The sequence below is a fragment of the Betta splendens genome, chromosome 4 (assembly GCF_900634795.4).
Source record: "Betta splendens chromosome 4, fBetSpl5.4, whole genome shotgun sequence".
In the NCBI taxonomy this organism is placed as follows: domain Eukaryota; kingdom Metazoa; phylum Chordata; class Actinopteri; order Anabantiformes; family Osphronemidae; genus Betta; species Betta splendens.
In genome coordinates, this window is record NC_040884.2 from 14,161,488 (window position 1) to 14,179,415 (window position 17,928).

At 43.7% G+C, this 17,928-nt stretch overlaps 1 protein-coding gene across 5 annotated transcripts in view; it reads right to left on the reverse strand.

Moving 5' to 3' along the window:
- Positions 1 to 3,307: 3,307 nt before the first annotated feature.
- The window catches only part of plppr5b (phospholipid phosphatase related 5b), a 54,847-nt gene continuing 40,226 nt past the window's right edge, over positions 3,308 to 17,928 (reverse strand). For 4 of the 5 annotated variants that reach the window (XM_029147298.3, XM_055508033.1, XM_055508032.1 and 1 more), the window contains 3 exons: positions 11,764 to 11,940; positions 9,550 to 9,684; positions 3,308 to 6,758 (listed from right to left, as the gene is read on the reverse strand). In XM_029147298.3, coding sequence (XP_029003131.1) covers positions 6,729 to 6,758; positions 9,550 to 9,684; positions 11,764 to 11,940 — 342 coding nt within the window. In that variant the 3' untranslated portion in view covers positions 3,308 to 6,728. The other variant, XM_029147303.3, reaches the window with a different exon arrangement.

A 17,928-nucleotide genomic window follows, 5' to 3' on the forward strand; every position in this document is an offset into this window, starting at 1 on the left:
AGCTTCCCACCAATCCAGCTGTCACTCCGCATTCGATTCACACTCCGCTTTGTTCCCTGGAGAGGAAGGAAAGAACGTTCCAATAGGATCGTGACAGTCTCAGGAGATAAATTGCTGACACGGCAGCAGTTAGGCAACTTTTCATCCAGGTGGTGAGGGGAAACCCAGTAAAGTCAGGGGGCAGATGAAGCCAACTATTACTGTTTTCAACCGGTTTTAACTAGTTATATTTCTCTTAATAGTACTGTAAGAGTCAGAACTGTAAAACTGTGTGTCTTCGCTGCTATTGGTTGCACTATTAGGAGGAGGATGTAGCTTCTCACATTGACAGCTGCAGTGTTTTCTCATCGATCCACCACCTAAGAACAAACAGAATGAATTCAAGAAACCGGCATCTCAGACTTACGGTGTTTGTGTTTAACAGCTGCCAGCGCTCGCCTTTCTTCCCCCGGCGATGCGCTCCAGAGCTCCTTTGATCTGCCCACGGTGTGAGCACAGCCATCCATCAGGGTCAAGGTGGTTTTACAGTGGTGACGCTGGAGCTTCAGGCTCAAGCACAGTTTCATCTAACTGGGGAACGTGGTGAAACATAAAAGGCCGCGTGATACTGACTGGAATTATTTGGGTAGTGATGGAAAAAAATCCTCTGAAGCTTCTAAGCATGTCTCCATGGCAACCTTATGCATTACAGTCACCACCACAAACTTTTCTGTTTCCATCATCATGGCTTCCTTCACTTTACACGTCTTCTTCTCCTTGCAATGATCTTCAATGAGTCCCCCCTCATCAGGATCTTTCCTGGTTTCAACCTTTACAGAGAAGATTCAGAGCAAACATGACTTTCATTCTCTTCCTCCTCACGTCGTCATTTGGAGGTTTTTTTTCTAAGCCCCTTGTTTTGGTAGACTCCTTTTACTTTTCTTTGCTCCAAGATAAAGTTAAGCTTCAAACTCATGCTTCCCTGTTTCTTCTAATCCCCAAGAGTTTCTCTCCCTCCCTGATGATAAATAATTGAATCTGCTACAAATGAAAAGAAGCATTAGATTTATATTTGGATCTTTGGTCAGCAGCTCCAACAAGCATAAATAAATACAAGTCAATTAGTTAATCAGAGTACATTTGGATACTTACAGTATATATATTATATATTTAATACATAAATCGATATATACATTTTATATCATTATCATTATTTAGTTCTGTCTTCACCATCACTGACTGGAACTGATGCTGCTTCCATAAACTACTGTATGGTTCAGGACTCCACACAATTAGCGTCATAATAACAACATTTTCTGCGGGGAAATGATCCACTCCATCTTCCGTGCTGCTGGATCTGCAGTGAAGCAGCAACGCAGCGCTAACGCCCACAGATTACGCTCATCCAATTCACATCCTGTACGTACGTGAATGAAATAAAGGATTTCACACGCGTCGGGACGGTCTGAACGGAGACGTGAGCCGCAGCAGAGGCGCAGGCTCTTCATCCGTCGGGTCCAGGAGACGCCCGGCCTGCATGGACCCCCTGCTGAGAGCAACGCGTCCATCCCCCGGGTGAGGCCAGACACTTCCTCCAGGATGCGCCTGACCTGAGACTCAGGCTCTGCATTATCAACCTGAGTCAGGTCCATCAGCGCGGATCCTGTTATTAAGTTACAAGAGGCTGATAGATAACCCTGCAGTTTTATTATCTCCACGTGGGTTCATTATAGTTCATTCCTCCACCATCATCATCCATCTGTCAGCGCTGCTGCAAGATAAAGCCATGACCATCATCGTGGTGATCAGCACCTCCGGTGCCTCCATTCCAGCTTTTTATGTTCTATATTTAATGGCAGTGTTTCTGCCTTTCCCTTTGACATTTCGAAGAGCATGCTGAAGTCGGACTGTGCTCTCTCTTTTGGAAACAAATCAGGCGAACTGTACAGAGGGAGATCAGCAACTCAAAGGGCTTCGACGTCCTTTGATGTGAAAGATGTGAATAGGGCTTGAATAAAAATCACAAGCGTGTTGTTAGGAGTAATGTTACGCAATCGTTGCTCAGAACTGCTTTAAAGTTAAATATTGAATGTTTTGAACACCACCTGACATGTATTTGATCAGCAAAAGCGATTTATGCCTGTGCTTTTATTTTGACAGGCACCTGTTTGACGTTCACCCTGCACAGACTTCTGTAGCACTCAGCCCTGTTTAAAAACGGTGATTTTTCACATGATGTCATGCTGACACTGATGCAGCACGATTCCTCTGATTTTTTTCTGTAAACTATATATATACATCACACTAGACAAGTGATGATGAAACTGGGTTTCAATTTACATCTTGTTAAAAAGACCCCTTACAAAATGTATCTTCCCTTAGCTTTTAGAACATTTATATCTTCAAATCCTCAACAATTTATCATAGGCCATCAAGTGATCAAGCAGCCAAGGAAACATCTAACTTTACCTACAACAACAAAAGGTTTGAATCACTTTTTGTGCATTTTTACTTCTTAGACTAATAATGATATTAGACAAAAACTAGTCCGTTTTCATTCGGATGATTTGAACTTTGACATACCTGCTGCTATGCATGAACCGCTAACATGACTGTGGCGTGTGGCATGAGCTCAGGAGCAGGACATCGCGCTGCACAGACCAGGATACTGTGCTCTACAGCGTGTGTTTATGTGCTCTCTTACTGTTTATGTCTTCGATCAGAGAGCGCTGAGCAAAGGCCTCGGAGATTTAACGTCCATCACTCTGCCAGTAACGCTTTTCATATTTCATTCCCGTCAGGTTAACTGTCGCAGGTTGATAGATTGCTGAAACTGCCTGTTTTTGCAGTTCCCTGTCCACGTCTACTATATGTGGGATACTGTGTTACTGTACAAAAGCAAACACAGTGACAGCTGCAGTGTGTCAGTGTGAAACCCACCAAGGTCTAAGGGTTTATTAGAACACCGACGGCGTCTTATGGAGACAATGTCGTTACTGTAGCCACAAGGTCCTCGTTCATTTCACTTCAAGGGACTCAGGGGAAAAGGTCACTTACTAATGTGTCTTCCTCCTCAGCGATGGTCTGGTTAACACAACGTTTGAGAAGATTAAAAATCCTACACTCCACTCGACAACAGACTGTACTAAGTGATTACACTTCTACAAATTAGTTTAGAGGGTTTTGAATCTTGAATTTGAATCTTCCTTTGTCTCCTTTGAGTTAAAAACAAACAAACAAACAAAAAAATCCCATTCTAATGTACTCTGAGACAGCTGATGAGCTGATAAGTCATATGTTTCTATAATAATTAGGTTCACCCTCAAAATTCATATTAAATGTATTTTTTATTCAAAAGCTGTAAATTTCCCTTCTTCTACAGTGTAAAAGGTCACAGTCAGAACTGAAGTTGAAAATAAGAACTATGCAGAGAAGAACTGAATTAGAAGAAGAGCAAAACGTCCATAAAAAGTGACAACAATAAATATATGGTTAAAAAAACAACAGTATAACTTCGCTGACGAATGGCTCACAACAAACTTGTGATATAAGACGGGAATTCCACAGCAGAGTAATGAACGTAATAATAACATAACATGGAGTTCACTATTCACAAAACACAGTAGAAAACGCAATATTTGAAATGCAACATGAACTATACTTTTTACTACGTAAAATGACACGATGAAGCAATAACACGTATTTGAGGGATAAAGGATATTGTGGACAATCACACAGTGCACAGTCATAAGAAAATAGCAGTAATGTAGAATAAGACCATATATATTCATTTTAACATATACATTTTTACAATAATCCTTTAAATATTCTAGCAAACCGTAGTACTGTAGCTGTTGTGGTGCACATTTGAGCTGATTTCACTTTTAAGTCCGTCCTGAATGTTCTATGCGAAGTTTGTCTTCAAGCAGCAGCAGCAGCAGCAGCATCAGTGGCCATTTCATTAGCAATGAGAGGAGTTAGAGCTTGATTTAAAGTGCTGCGCTTTGCTAGTTCCTGCCTGGAGTCGCCATTCAGGGATCGTTACAAAAATAGAGCTTTAAAGGGGACAGAATCAGACGTTCAGTGTTCTTTACCTCTGTCCTGTATGAGAAACAAAGGCTGACATTTTATTGCTATGAGGACTGAACACAGGATGGCACTTCTATTATGAATCATCAATTGGCTACATAAACAGTAAGTTCAAGACAAATCAACGAAGTGACCTGTTAAAGCAGCATGAATGAATTTTCTGTCACTAGTGGGCAGAAAAACACCACATCCACCCAATGCCTTTAGAGTTGTGTTCATGGCCTTCAGGTGAATTTACAATTAAAGTTCACATTTTCTTGGGTTGGGTTTCATTTCTGCATTTGTGCTCGGCTATAATCGCCACCGTGTTCCTTGTTCCACTGCGTTTGAAGACATGATCTTACTGTACGTGGCAAATACGCAAAAGACGCACTGGCTTCACAGACCGCCAGCGTTTTCTGTTCCATCGCTTCTATCTATTGACGGAGGAAAGTCCATCATTCCATGTATGATTCTAAACGCCTGTGACACGATTCCACCAGATGCTTATTGCCTTTTCTGCGCTGCTTCAGATTCCACCGGAGCGCCTCAGAAGTGTGGCAGGTTTTAGTGGTCCTAATTTTTCCTCATCTTTCCCTTCGTTTCTTGAGCCTCTCTGTGTAGTGTAAGTAGTTTTGGCCGTTTAATTACATTAAAGTGTGGTTTCTCTAGAACTTTCTGTTCGTGTTCCTGAACTGCTAATGTCCAATTTTTTGTCATCCGTGGTTGATCTAGTCTGGTGACACGAGGTGTTAACATACATGTGTACTGTAGGTTAAGGTATATAACAAGCTCATACAGTAAGTGATGTTACAACACAAGGCCACAAACAAATGTAACGGGATGCTGGTGAGACCCAACCATTGACTAGAGTGGGAACAGAACAAATCCACAGCTGGATCCACAGGCACTCGGTTGTACTGGCTGTAGGATAGCTGGGAACAAATTCCAGATGTCATTGACTGAAAGGCAGGGCAGACCCTGGACAGGTCTCCAGTTAGTGTTATCTCCTTTTATCAAAAAGCAGAGAAAAGTGATTGACTGATGTGACGGGTCAAGGAAGTGGAAAACAGATGTTTAGCATTCTACTGTAGTTAACCATCATTGGATCATTCATCCGTTTGACTACAGTATCCTCGCTGCTGGCCTCTCGTCTCTGTGCTAGCTAAGAAAGGCTACCGCTCTTTGTGTGGTTAGCACAACAACAACAACAGCAGCCCGAACTAAATCTGATCCAACTCTGGGGAAAACGGCGAACAACGGATTCCTAAAAGTGGCGAAGCGTTTCGGTAAACGCGGAACTTCATGCCCAACAGTGTTCCTTCTTTCATGTTCAGTGTTACGCCGGGCCGCACCAGAATGTTTCAAAGGGGAAAAAAATTGTGCAACAACAAAAGTCGTAGCCTTGCTGATGATCAAAGGCATTGAAGTTCTGGGCTGCTCCCCCGTGTGACGCCAGCCCAGAACAACGCTACGGCTCCCGTTCCACGGCGCAGGCCATGAATAAATACTAAGAAACAGGAACAGTTGTTCATCTGTACCCTGATATAACATAGCACATACTGTGTAGCACAAAGGAAAGTATTGTGAGCACATGTGAGTAATAAAAGCATACAATAAAATCACACTTATGGCCTGTGAGAACGTCTGACCTTGTTTTTTTTAGCTCTCACTTTAGGGAAACTGCTCTTGCAAATAGGTGACAGTGGGGCGCAGAGTGCTCTCCACATCGATTCCATTGCTCATGTAGAGCGCAGCGCTGGATTACACAGCTGCTGCTGCACATCCTGAACCGAGCTGCGACCACGGGACAGAGAGGGGAAAGGGAGGCAGTGATTGTCTGCTGCGAACAGGAAACTCACGGCCGCGCTTCACTGGCTGCAACTGACTGTTTATACTGTACTGTACATACGCTCTTGGAACAAAACCGCACTACGGTTGCGGCCTTTGCTACTCTGGCGTGAGTTTAAAGAATTATTCAACACTACTGTACACGTGTATGTAAAATAGGAAGACTGGCATGAAAGACTGCAGAAGACCCTCGGAGCTGAGACGTCAGAGTCGCACGGAGGCAGACGGGCATGGATTCACCTGCAGTACAGGCACCCAGGTTGTAATGAAGGAGCCCGGCAGCTTGGTGTTATTTCACATATCATGTAATCATGTGAAGGCTGCTTCCCTGCCGCTTCATCTGCCTCCAACATGCAACGTGATCATAACTTAATTTATAGTGAGGCCTTCTTTAAAACAGGTGGTCAACTGTAAACATGGAAAGAGAGAGAGAGGGGTTCCTTTTTCCTTTTGGACTCAACTCACATTAGTGACCACTTAAAATGCAAAATAGCCAAACTATAAAATAACATTTGACCCCGACGGAGTTGAGATGGTGGATCCAGCTTGTTTTTCTCCTGTCCCATAGTGTGCAACCCGTCCGCTCCAGAAGAGTCTGGTGAAGGTCTCAGAGTAAGTGCATAGATTGACAAAGCAGAAGCAACGTGTCCCACGCTCCTTTCTTGACTTTTTTTATGTTTTGTTTTACTTAAATACGAGAAGCTGCAAACGACAACGGGGGCTCGGCAGAGACAACATAGAACGACATACTGCACACAGAGGATGGGCTTTAGCGCTGGATGGTGAAGAACGTGGACGTCCAGTGAGTCTGCCACACGGCCGACTCCACGTCATGTGACCTCAGCGAAGGCGATGTGATTCTGTGGGGAGGGAGCGTGACAAAGAGGAGTCAGAACGGGAGCGGGCAGAAATTCAGTCTGTTCCATCAGGAAACTTTTAGTTTAATGAATCCTTCAGAACTCATTCCCGGGAGCCGGAGGAGACCCTGGAGGCCAAAAACATCTGATAGGATGAGTCGTACGCTACAGATGCACAGAACGTGTGAGTAAAAACACTCCAATAACATAATAGTCAGGTGGTTTAAAAGTCTGAGGCGCAAGTGTGAGTGCAGCCGGTATGGTTTCATCAGCTGGTATGATGATAGACGAGCGTCCACGCACTTCCTGTACGGAAGCTTAAAGATGACCCAGTTTCATAATGCCACATGTGTGTTTCTGCATAAAGTCATCTAATCTGCCTTGACCCATGAAGGCCCCATGAAAGCACATCTCTGATACGGAGCTCATTTAGGACCTAAATTTGACTTGTGATCTTCCCCACAGTGCGTGTGTCTTGTGACGCGCTTTCTGAGCAGACGAGCGCATGCATCTCTTCATTAGACTAAGGGGAGCTGTCGACGCTCACATTATACGTTATAGCTCCCACATGTGTTGGATTCCTCATTTTATGTTGATGATAAAACAAGTAATAATTCACACAGGCACTTTCCCCCCGTGTTCTTCATTAAAGCTAGTGACTAATCTGTTTAATTTTCTATACAGCTGATCCAGTACAAGCACCTGATCAAATCACTGATGCACTCCCTACATTTATCTTTCAGGGAAATTAGAATCAGCCTATGGCGTCTCCCAGCAGAGTTCATCATGTGATATCATTCCGCTCCACCAAATAAAAGTGTGATTCATTTTATGTTGCTCAAAGGCTCCTTCCTGCTCTGGCATTTTTGTTCACTCTGGCTTGTTTGGCTTCCAGGCATCTTTAGGCCGAGCTATTTTTAGGGCAGGCAATTTTCCGGTCGTGGCTGAGGTGAGAGTGTGAGATTTTCTGCCTCTTGTCAGACAAGCGAGCGCAAGCTCTTTCAGGAGGAAACTGCGAATTGAATCATCAAATGGGAGCTGTGTGTTTTTTCGGCTAAATGGGTGCCTTGTTAGGGGAGGGGGAGGAGAGACACAGCACGGCACGCCAGCAGGAACACGTGAGTTCAGCTAAATTCACAAGACATGAAAACAAAGACTTTCTTCACATGGAAACACTCCAACCAACCATATGGAATAGTTTGGCCTCTTCCCTTTAGCTTCACTGGCTACAAGGTGGTAGAAGATGGCTACAAGCCCAACAGATGGGCAGACAGTAGGCCAAGTACCAGGGTTTGACTAGAGCACTGTACATATGTGTAAAGAAATTTCCACTTCACTGCTGCTTGGTTTTGTATTTGCAGTTTCGTCCATAACGTCAGAGGGAAGGATATGAATGTGAGCTGACAATCAGACAGATTGTGCAGGTTATCCAAACCGTTTTTATCTGGAGGTCAAATTCAAAAGGTCAGGAAATGCCAGCATGAGCTCTGACCTGGCAGAATGATTATCATGGGTGAGGACTCAGGACGCACATCTCTCCAACCTCGGGTACCACGGGCTCCAGTGTCTGATTCTCCCCATGACATCTGGACAAACACCCACAAACAATGTGGCTATTTTTAGATTTTCACCCACGTGTCACTTAGATATTCAGCAGCAAAACTTCCCTGCGCATCCCTCATTGTTGATGCTGTTCTTCATTAATTCATGCTGGTGGCTGTCGGTGTTAAATTTTAAACACTCTCTGCGTGTTGATGATTTGGGGGTTTTTGCCAGCTTTGGGAGAATGTGAAGAATGTACGTAAGCTGGGCATTGTTTCTAGTGAATAGGGAGTTGTATTGTACAGTCATTACTGTGTTGTTCTTATGGCTTGTCTGTGTACAGTAGCTTCACACTGTCCTTCTAACGCCAGCTTGCGTCAGAGTGAGCAGAATAGGACAGGTGCATGCTGGTTACGTTGTCCTGCAGGGTAGCATTCAAATACCAAGCACTTCTGACCTTTCAATTCTGACTCATAAACAGGCACTGGACCAGAACGATAGCACAATGTCAGCCAGTCGCACTGGTCAAACCCAGAACTTTAAAGAACAGAAACAGAGACACAACAAGACTGCGTCCTGAGATTCAGAAAAAAAACTCAGATTTCAAAGCAAACGTTGTTTGTTGCCTTTTGTTTCGGAGTCTCCGGAACCAGTCGAAATCCCGCAGCCAACGCAGGAAACCTAGCAGACGTTCCTTAATGTGGCAGGACTCCTCATCCTCATCATCCGTCTCCTAGCAGCATCGTGTGTATGTGTAGTGCACAATTGGTTCCATGCAACATTTGCATTATACAGTACTTTTAATTTTGTAGAGTTGCATAATATGTTTAGAACAGTAAGTCAAAGCCAATGTGTGCAGTAAAGCCGCAGCACAGGCTACCATTGCTAGAACAGGTGAGACCACCCGATGCACAGCAGCATCACGTGTCATACAATGCTGAGTGATGCCAGGTCATCACTGTCTATCTGTCACAAAATGAGTTCAGGTTCAATTCAACTAAATGTGACACCTTCACTATGACTGCATCAGACTTGGACTGTAGGAGCACGGGTCGGGCGTTTAGTGATCTTTACATCTTTACAGTAACATATTGCAGGATACTGGGTTGCCATGACTATCTAAATATTACTGAATGGAGATCATAGCAAAGTCAGTAGTGAAATATTGCAATATTTCATCATGACAAGCTGATCATCTGGACTCAGTATGTGTGTAATGCATGTGTAGCACATTGTGCTTCGCGCCACTGACCTGGGAGGCGATGTACTTCTCCAGAGGGCTCTCCATTCGACCCATGCTCAGCAGGGCTGCGTTGGGCCGCTGCTCCGCTGGTGACTCCTCACTCAGCAGTAACTTGCCTTTGAAGTTATGCACCACACACACCACCTGCAACACACCACAACAAATGCCATACAGTACACACGCAAACGGAAAACGGACCTGCAGACTAGCAATCGCGCACATGCGTGACAACGATGCGCGGAACTGAATTTCTAGGGCTCGGAGACTTTTGATTTCGGTTGGATTAACAGTGCGGCCCATGTAGGTCACATATGTGTGTATTGACTTTTTCCTGGGGGTACTGCTGTAGCTGTGATGGATGTGGGTGTTGCATGAGCTCCTCTAATAAGGAGCTAAGCGTGGCTGTGAGGTTCAAAATGAAATAAGTCATTTCGAGTTGGCTGAGCAAAGAACACAGACACCAGGACTCTGAGGACTGCATTGCTGCCGAGTCCACTGCAGAGCATAATTTCATAAAGGTCATAAAGCTCGCGAGCAAAGCCATAAACCACGAGCTACCACTCAGGTTTCTCCTGTGTGCTGTTCCATAAGCCAAGGGCCAAAGTGGCGCTAGCGCCACTAGAATAGACTCTTAATTGCTTTCGGTAAGTCCACATCAGGTGTACGGTCACCTCCATGGTCTCAGCCTCTACATTGTTAATGTTGGAGGGACTTGGGGGAAGATGGTTTTAGATCCTCTTGTGATTTTCTTTTCAAACCTCTTTACAGTCACAAAATAAACGTGGGATAAACTGTGTATCAGGGAATTCTTTAACCAACACAGAGTCTGGAGACTGAAGAATTGTGTGTGGTCTCTGTTGTGCTATCAGAGGTCACATACAGACAGACAAGCAGTCACACCCACACCTACTGTAGAGGCCATTAGCCAGGCTGCATGCCTTCAGACTGTGGGAGGAAACCACACACCCAAATCCCAAATCCACACAGAGGATGGTGACTAAACACTACACCACTGCGCTGCCTTCACTAGACCATGAAACCTTTTTCTTGGAATGAACCAGACTGATCAATTGACACGTCGCATGTCGCTGTTCAAGTGTTAGATTTAATGTTTGTGGAACCACTTTTTATTGAAATGCCAAACAGTACAGAGAAGCGTGGAGTAAATAACGATGCAGTCAGGACCCATTTGTATATGTGAAATACATTTATAGGTTGAGGTTACAGTGATAGGTTAATGATGGTATAGTCGGTCTCATTAATCTGTCTGAGGAACTATTATCTGTCTTTCAGTGTAAATTAGAAGCCCAGTATTTGTGTGTAATTTTCTAAAACCACTTTGTCATCCACCACGGCCCATTCGCAGGATTTACTGCATCTAATATATCAGTTGTCTCTTTGAGAGGGACTCTGTATATATAATGTATGTAACAAACCCTGGACCGAGCTAGTAAGCTCTTTAATTCAACAGTCTCTGTGTTAAAGGCGGCTATTAGTTTCTGTCAGCCACATTAAAGGGACAGAAGCGAGGACGCGCGATGAGAGACTTTCCCTCTCTTGTATTACAATAAAAGGCGTCTTGGTGTGTACTGGTGTGTTTTTAATACTTTTGTTCATCCCTAATGGCTTTTCTGGGGTTTTTTAACCAGGGCCAGCATTAATGGAACTTTGTGCGAAGACACAGAGTAAGGTCTTATCACATAACCAGCTCTCCCTCCAAGTTCTCTGATCACAGCAACAGAAGCAAGCGAAAAGGAAAAAAGACGGCGTGGAAGAAAAATACCATGATCTTCTTTTGCCGATGCTCGTTTTTAGCAGCCGTTATCGAGCCCAGCCACCGTCGCTGTGTGTGTGTGTGTGTGTGTGTGTGTGCGTGTGTGTGTGTGTGTGTGTGTGTGTGTGTGTGTGTGTGTGTGTTTCATGCTAGCGTGCAGGACTGTGAGTGGACCACAAGCCTTGATATTTAGCTTTTTTTCATGAAAGAACATAAGCTGTATGAAAACGCAAGGCCAGCCAGCGCAGACCTGTCACTTAGCACTGTGACCATGTTGAATTAGTATTTGGTGTAAAGCAGCAGTCCTTGGTTTAATGTCAAGCCCACCGCTGCGCTACAAACCCTCCACTCTATAGCACATGGCCAAAACAACGAAGCTAATAGTTACTGGACATAATAATTCTTGTTAAATTGAAATAAATTCTGTGTTTCGTGGGCGTGAACCTCACCAGGAAAGCGGCGATGGCCGTGCCGATGATGAAGCCAGCGATGACGTCCGACCAGTGGTTGCGGTACTCAGCCACGCGGTTTAGGCCGGTGAGGAAGGCCAGACACATGAGGCCCAGCGACAGCACCGGTTTGGCCAGGCGGGTGCCCTTCGCCTGCACCGTGCACGTCACGTACATCTGACAAACACACACACACACACACACACACACGCACACACACACACACACACACACACACACACACGCACGCACGCACGCACGCACGCACACATACACACACACACACACGCACGCGACAGAAAGGTGTGTTACAGGTCAGCTTTAATCATTTCATCACTGAAGTGAAGGAAAAAGCAGAACACAATCATTTTCACTCCTGACTGAAAGAAATTATTTGAGTCTGACATACATTTTCAGAATTGTCTTCGTCTTCATGAATGTTTTATAAAAAAAGAAGAAAAAAATCTGGTGATATTCTAGCTGACAGCTGTTACTGCATGTAAATATGAGCTGATATTTTAAGTCTCTCCTTAGGGCATTTTTCTACCCCCCCCCACCCCCCTGTATTTAGAGAAGTGCTGGCAGATCTGTCACTAAAACATAAGGAAAAAAATATATGTGGAAGGAAACCAAAAAAATATTAGGAATAAAAGAAACAGGTGAATGGATAGAATACAGGAAAATAACAGGGAGGACAGTAAAAGGTGAGAGAGAAAAGACACCTGTAACCTGTAAGGACGGTGAGGTGAGAAAGAGAAACAGGACGCTAAAAGGAAGAGAAATCCGTGGAGAAATGTACAGTAGGTCCAGAAATACAGTATGAACTGACCTTCATAGCATTTTAAGACAAAGTGACACAATTGCAGATACAGTATAATTGTTAATGCAACTCGACACTGGGTCTCTCTGTCATTAGTTGTCTTCTGTGAGGATTGGCTTGTGTGGAGCGAGCGAGTGAGAGAGAGAGAGAGAGAGAGAGAGAGAGAGAGAAAGAGAGAGAGAGAGAGAGAGAGAAGGAGAGATAGAGGCCTGCAGTAGCATCCGTCTCCTCCTCCTCCTCTCATTCCCTTTGCTCCTGACCATCTGGGCCTTAGATGAACTCTCGTAAATAATACACTGCAATCATACAGGCTGCTCACTAATCTCTATTTACAGCGGGTTTGTAAAGTCATGTCAATAATTATACAAGTTTAAGTCAAGTCAAATTCTATATAGCTCAAAGTTGCACCATAAAGAAATGCACTACAGGTATTTTTGAAAGGAGAGAGTATCAAGGGAATTTATCTGAAAATAGCTTGAACAAATGTAGACTTTCAGCCTCTTACATCATATTGTTCAAAAACTACAGCGTGGCCATTTTAGCTTTTACATAATTGTCATTCATGTCATGAGTGGCCAAGTGTTCGCATGGCTGGTAGGCAATTAAATATTGTTTATTTTCATCAAAGATTAAACAATAGGGACACAGTTACAGGTCGAGACAGAAAGTATCAAAACACCTCTGTCCCAGAATGCAGCAGGGTTTTCAACAAGGCTCAGGAAGAACAAGGCCAATTCAATGTTGATGACATTTAAAATCGTGCAATGTTTCCAGTGAACATGTGAATCAGTTGACAGTGTAAACGTGGAAACCTCCTACAGAAGACTCAAAGCTGAGACTGTTGCCAAAGGGCCGTGTACAAAGTAGAGTTAACGGTCTCAGATACTATGATCTGTAACAAAGTTGCAAACATTTCTAAAAACATGTTCATGGTACATCCATATGCAGAATGACTGTAGGAGGAGACTGCACACCTGCATTTGTACTGTACTGTGACGGGAAAAATTGTTTCTTCCTTATTCTATGCAGTTATTATACAGTATGATTTAAAACTTATGCTCTGCAATTAATATCTTGTGCTTTGTTTTACATCTTCACCTAGATTGTTCAATGGTTGTCTCTGCCTAATAGACTCTGGACTCTAGGTCCCAAACCCAAGACCGTGGAGCTGTGTCTCTTTAGTGTTCTGTCTGATAGACTTTATAAGAAATTTCCACCACAGACCACCAAAGACCTTTGACCCCGTGGGCCTATGAGATGTGGCTTGCTCTGCCTGCTGAAATGCTACAAATTTGCCTGTGGCTCAGAGGGTCAAACAAATGAATTACATCATTACATAACTAGTGTAAATACAGTTTTTACAGTGTAATCATGTTTATTTAATGATTATGACTCACCATGTCATGTATTAAAAGATGACTGTTGTCACTCTGTAACCTGAACCCAACCTCCCAGTTAACAGTTTTATGAAAATATATAATAAATATGAAACACGCTAGGCTTACGGAGACTCTACTCTACTGTTGCTTGAAGAAGAACCACGTGATACTGTACATGCACGCTGATCTCCACACTGCCCTGTTTTGGTGCCCCTCTATAAACCTGTGAGAAGCCGGAGAACGGAGGGGCAGAAGGAGAACAGACAAATATAGACCAGAGAAAACGTGTCTGTGTTTGGCTGTAATTACTGATCTGTTGGTTTGCGGCAGCACAAAGTCTCCGCGGGCCTAATTGTGTTTTTCATTACAGTGCGCAAACCCCTCGAAGGCCAGATCAAACGCTGCCATTTCTTCCTCTGCACTTCATTTATTCCTTATTCCCCGCGACTATTCTGGGTTTGAACATATCGTGTGTTTTTCCTTTTGCTGTGAAACGGCTGAGCAAAGTGGTTTGCAAAGCGCTACTGTTTTCTTTGTTAACGGGAGAAGGAAAGCGCTGCTGGAACCCGCAGAGCTTTAAAAGCTTCTACAGATGATCATGGAGCAGCTTTTGATTCCAGAAATTTACAGTATGTACTAGGAAAAACTGTATACGGTTTTGCTTGTTATAACTCCATCTCTTTAAACTCTCTCTCTGATATTATCTACTTAATTTAATTCAGTCACATGCTAAAAAAACAATCTGACAATTTATGAATTGTAAATGAAACTTAAAAAATCTGGCTAATTTATTCTTCATATATATTTAATTTTACAGCACAGGAAAACCAGGAGAAGGTGATTTTCCCCACGTGGCTTTGTTGCTTGCATGAGCTGTCGGTTCAGTACTTAAATGGACAGAACAAGCTGTGACCTGACGTCTCTAAACCACACACACATAAAGGCCAACACTTGGTTGCACTTAATCTGACCTGAGGAGTCTCAGGTCAGCGTGATTTGTCTCAACAGCCTTTGCACGCGTGTCACAGCTGGGCGCACACGCTAACCTATGCATCCCACTCAGTGTCAGACATTAGCAGCTGTTGGCACGCTCACTATATCTGAGGCCTGTCAGCTAAATGGAGAGGGAGCGGCATGAAAAATTCAACCTGGGGAGACGGCGGCTGAGCAGCCGCGTCCTCAGCTCGGCGCTGTGACATCAATCTATCTGTCTCGCCAAGTTCAAATGATGTCCGTTGGCATTGCTGAATGGGACACACACACACACACACACACACACACACACACACACACACACACACACACACTACGTTGGAGAGCCTGAGCAGACTGCTGTAATAAATCAGGCTGCTTTCAGTTAGTTTTTATGGCACAGATCCGTCCAGATACAAACTCGTATAACAAATAGTATGTCCCAACTACAAACATATATGAAATCTATGTTTTTACTACTCATTGTAGTTGCTATGCGCGTTTTCAGGGATTGGCTCTAAGCAGACACTCTAGAACCTTTTATAGAGAACAAAAACCTTTGAAGGAGGGACTGGTTATTTATCTTTACATGCGAGAGGAACCAGGGTCTAAAATTAATTTCAGGACCACGTTGTGCTGCTCTAAACACTCTCAGTCCAGATGGTGGTACTTGTACTCCAGGAACTGAGGAACATGAGGATGTCTGCAGTGCTAGAAAAACTCCTCAAGGTGCCTCAAGCAGCCTCAGGAAAAGGTTTCATTTACTGTATGAGGTGCCGAGTACTTTCAAGTGAAATTAATTTTTTTTACTGTTAATCCAAAGAGTATTCAGTACAACAAAACTTTACAGTACATGCAACATAGTGGACACTAATGTCATGATGCTGGTGTTTACTGCTCAGATGATGACAGATAGTGCAACACACTGTGTAACTTTGCTGGTGGTATTACATGGGAAGAGATTCTGAGTGATTGGCTTCTCCATAATTGCAGATGTTCATGCTTGACATGCTGTCAGATGCAATCACAGCTGTCTTGTCTTTCTGAGGAGAAGTCCTCTGGTGCTCAGGACAACACGCAGCAGCTCCGACTTGTGTTGAAAAAGCAGGAGAAGAGCGGAGGGGCGATTTCCAACGTGGCTGAATAGACGAAACAAAACGCCGCCTTCGAAAATCTTGAACTAACTTAAAGTGAATGTCAGACAACAATGGCGTCGCTGCCCACACTGAGGAGCAACACCATGGCAACTGTAAAACCGAAGCGAACGCAACAAGCTCACAGCTGGAGAGAACATCTATTGACAAACACAGTCATGTCGCACAGTCAACACACACTCAGCCAGTCTATAAATGCCACAATGTATAATCAATAGCCAACAATGAGCATTGACACGCACACCCACTCTGCAGGGTGCCACGGCTTGTATCCACGATCACAACAACGGTTTAAAAGCGACAAATCGACAAGGTGACGCTCAATAGAAATAGGATGTGAAGTAAAAGTCTGTCCTTCACGCAGCAGATCAACACATTCACTGGGGTTTAGGCTTCATGTTTTTGCAGTATTGTGTTTTTCCACATTTTTCTGAACTACATGTTTCACACTTTCTCTTGGCACCACCTTAATATGTAGATTGAGGCCAAAAAACACACCAGAATGAGTAGCTATGCATTTGAGTTGCTGTTATACAACCATGTCAGTGGGTAATTACAGCATCATTGCGATAAATCCTTGGGTTCAGCGGTCGTTACGTGGCCGCGTTTGGCCCTGGCATCGCTCTAATGACACAGACGATGAGTCTGAAGAGGGGTAATCATCATCTTGTAAGTGCTGCAGGCGTGTGTGTGTGTGTGTGTGTGTGTGTGTGTGTGTGTGTGTGTGTGTGTGTGTGTGTGTGTGTGTGTGTGTGTGTGTGTGTCTCTGTCTGTCTGCCTTCACTCTGTGCACATGAGGGTCTGTTTGTGCAAACCGCATCAAACCACACACCCCTGCTCATGGCCACTTCAGGACACCAAAAAAAACCAAGGCAATCAGATCATCGGCAAAAATCACAGCCTTTTTGAAGAACGTTTGATTTGTGAGTTGTGGTGAAAGGGATTAGGCCACACTGAACGGCTGTTGGTCTGCAGGACATTGGGTTTCTGGCCACAGTGTAGTGAATCAGTGACAGTAAACGCTACAAAAGAATTAAAGAATTAAAGGTCTTCTATGATCAGTAGCATTTTTTATTGCTGATTGCTGAAATAAGCAAGACAAATATGGGAAAAAAAACCTGCACTTGCATCAGTTCATATATGAGTAGACAGCACTACATTTTCATTATATATTTTCATGATGTATTTGCCAGGTGAGGAAAGATGTGATTCGGAGCCTCCAAATAAGCAATAAAAAATAAACTACTTGAGCAACAGTACTTCTGATGGAGTTCCTCTGGGACTTGTGACTTGTTTTGATGGTACAGGAAGTGGGAGAACGTTGATGTTATTTTCAAAAGTTATAAACTCCAAAAACTTAGGAACAAAAGCCAAGTCTGGCTTACACATACGGAGTGTTACTAGCAGTAAAGATAATAATCATGATTCAGTCAAGTTAAAAAGGGCAAAGTACAGACTCATCATAAGGCATTACAGGTTCCCACAGCCATGCTCATATCTGAAATCTGTGAAGTGGGGAAGGCCTCCTCTTCAAAGGATCTATAACTTATCGCCGATTCTCTTTGTGTTACATGAAACAAGTCAGAAATTAATTTGGGAGAAAAATGCAATGATCTCGTTAGACACTATACAGATGAGACGGAGACCTGCAGAGGAACCGGACAGGGGCTGTAACCACATACAGTAACAAACGATTGACATAAGGAGATTAGATGAAGAGTAAAACATTCAGCCACTGTATATTTCATTGATATCACAGCGTCCTCTTACTGTTTGAATCCCAGCTACTGGGTACGTCCTACTTCAAGGCAGACTACTGCTCATACTATGTGATACTTGT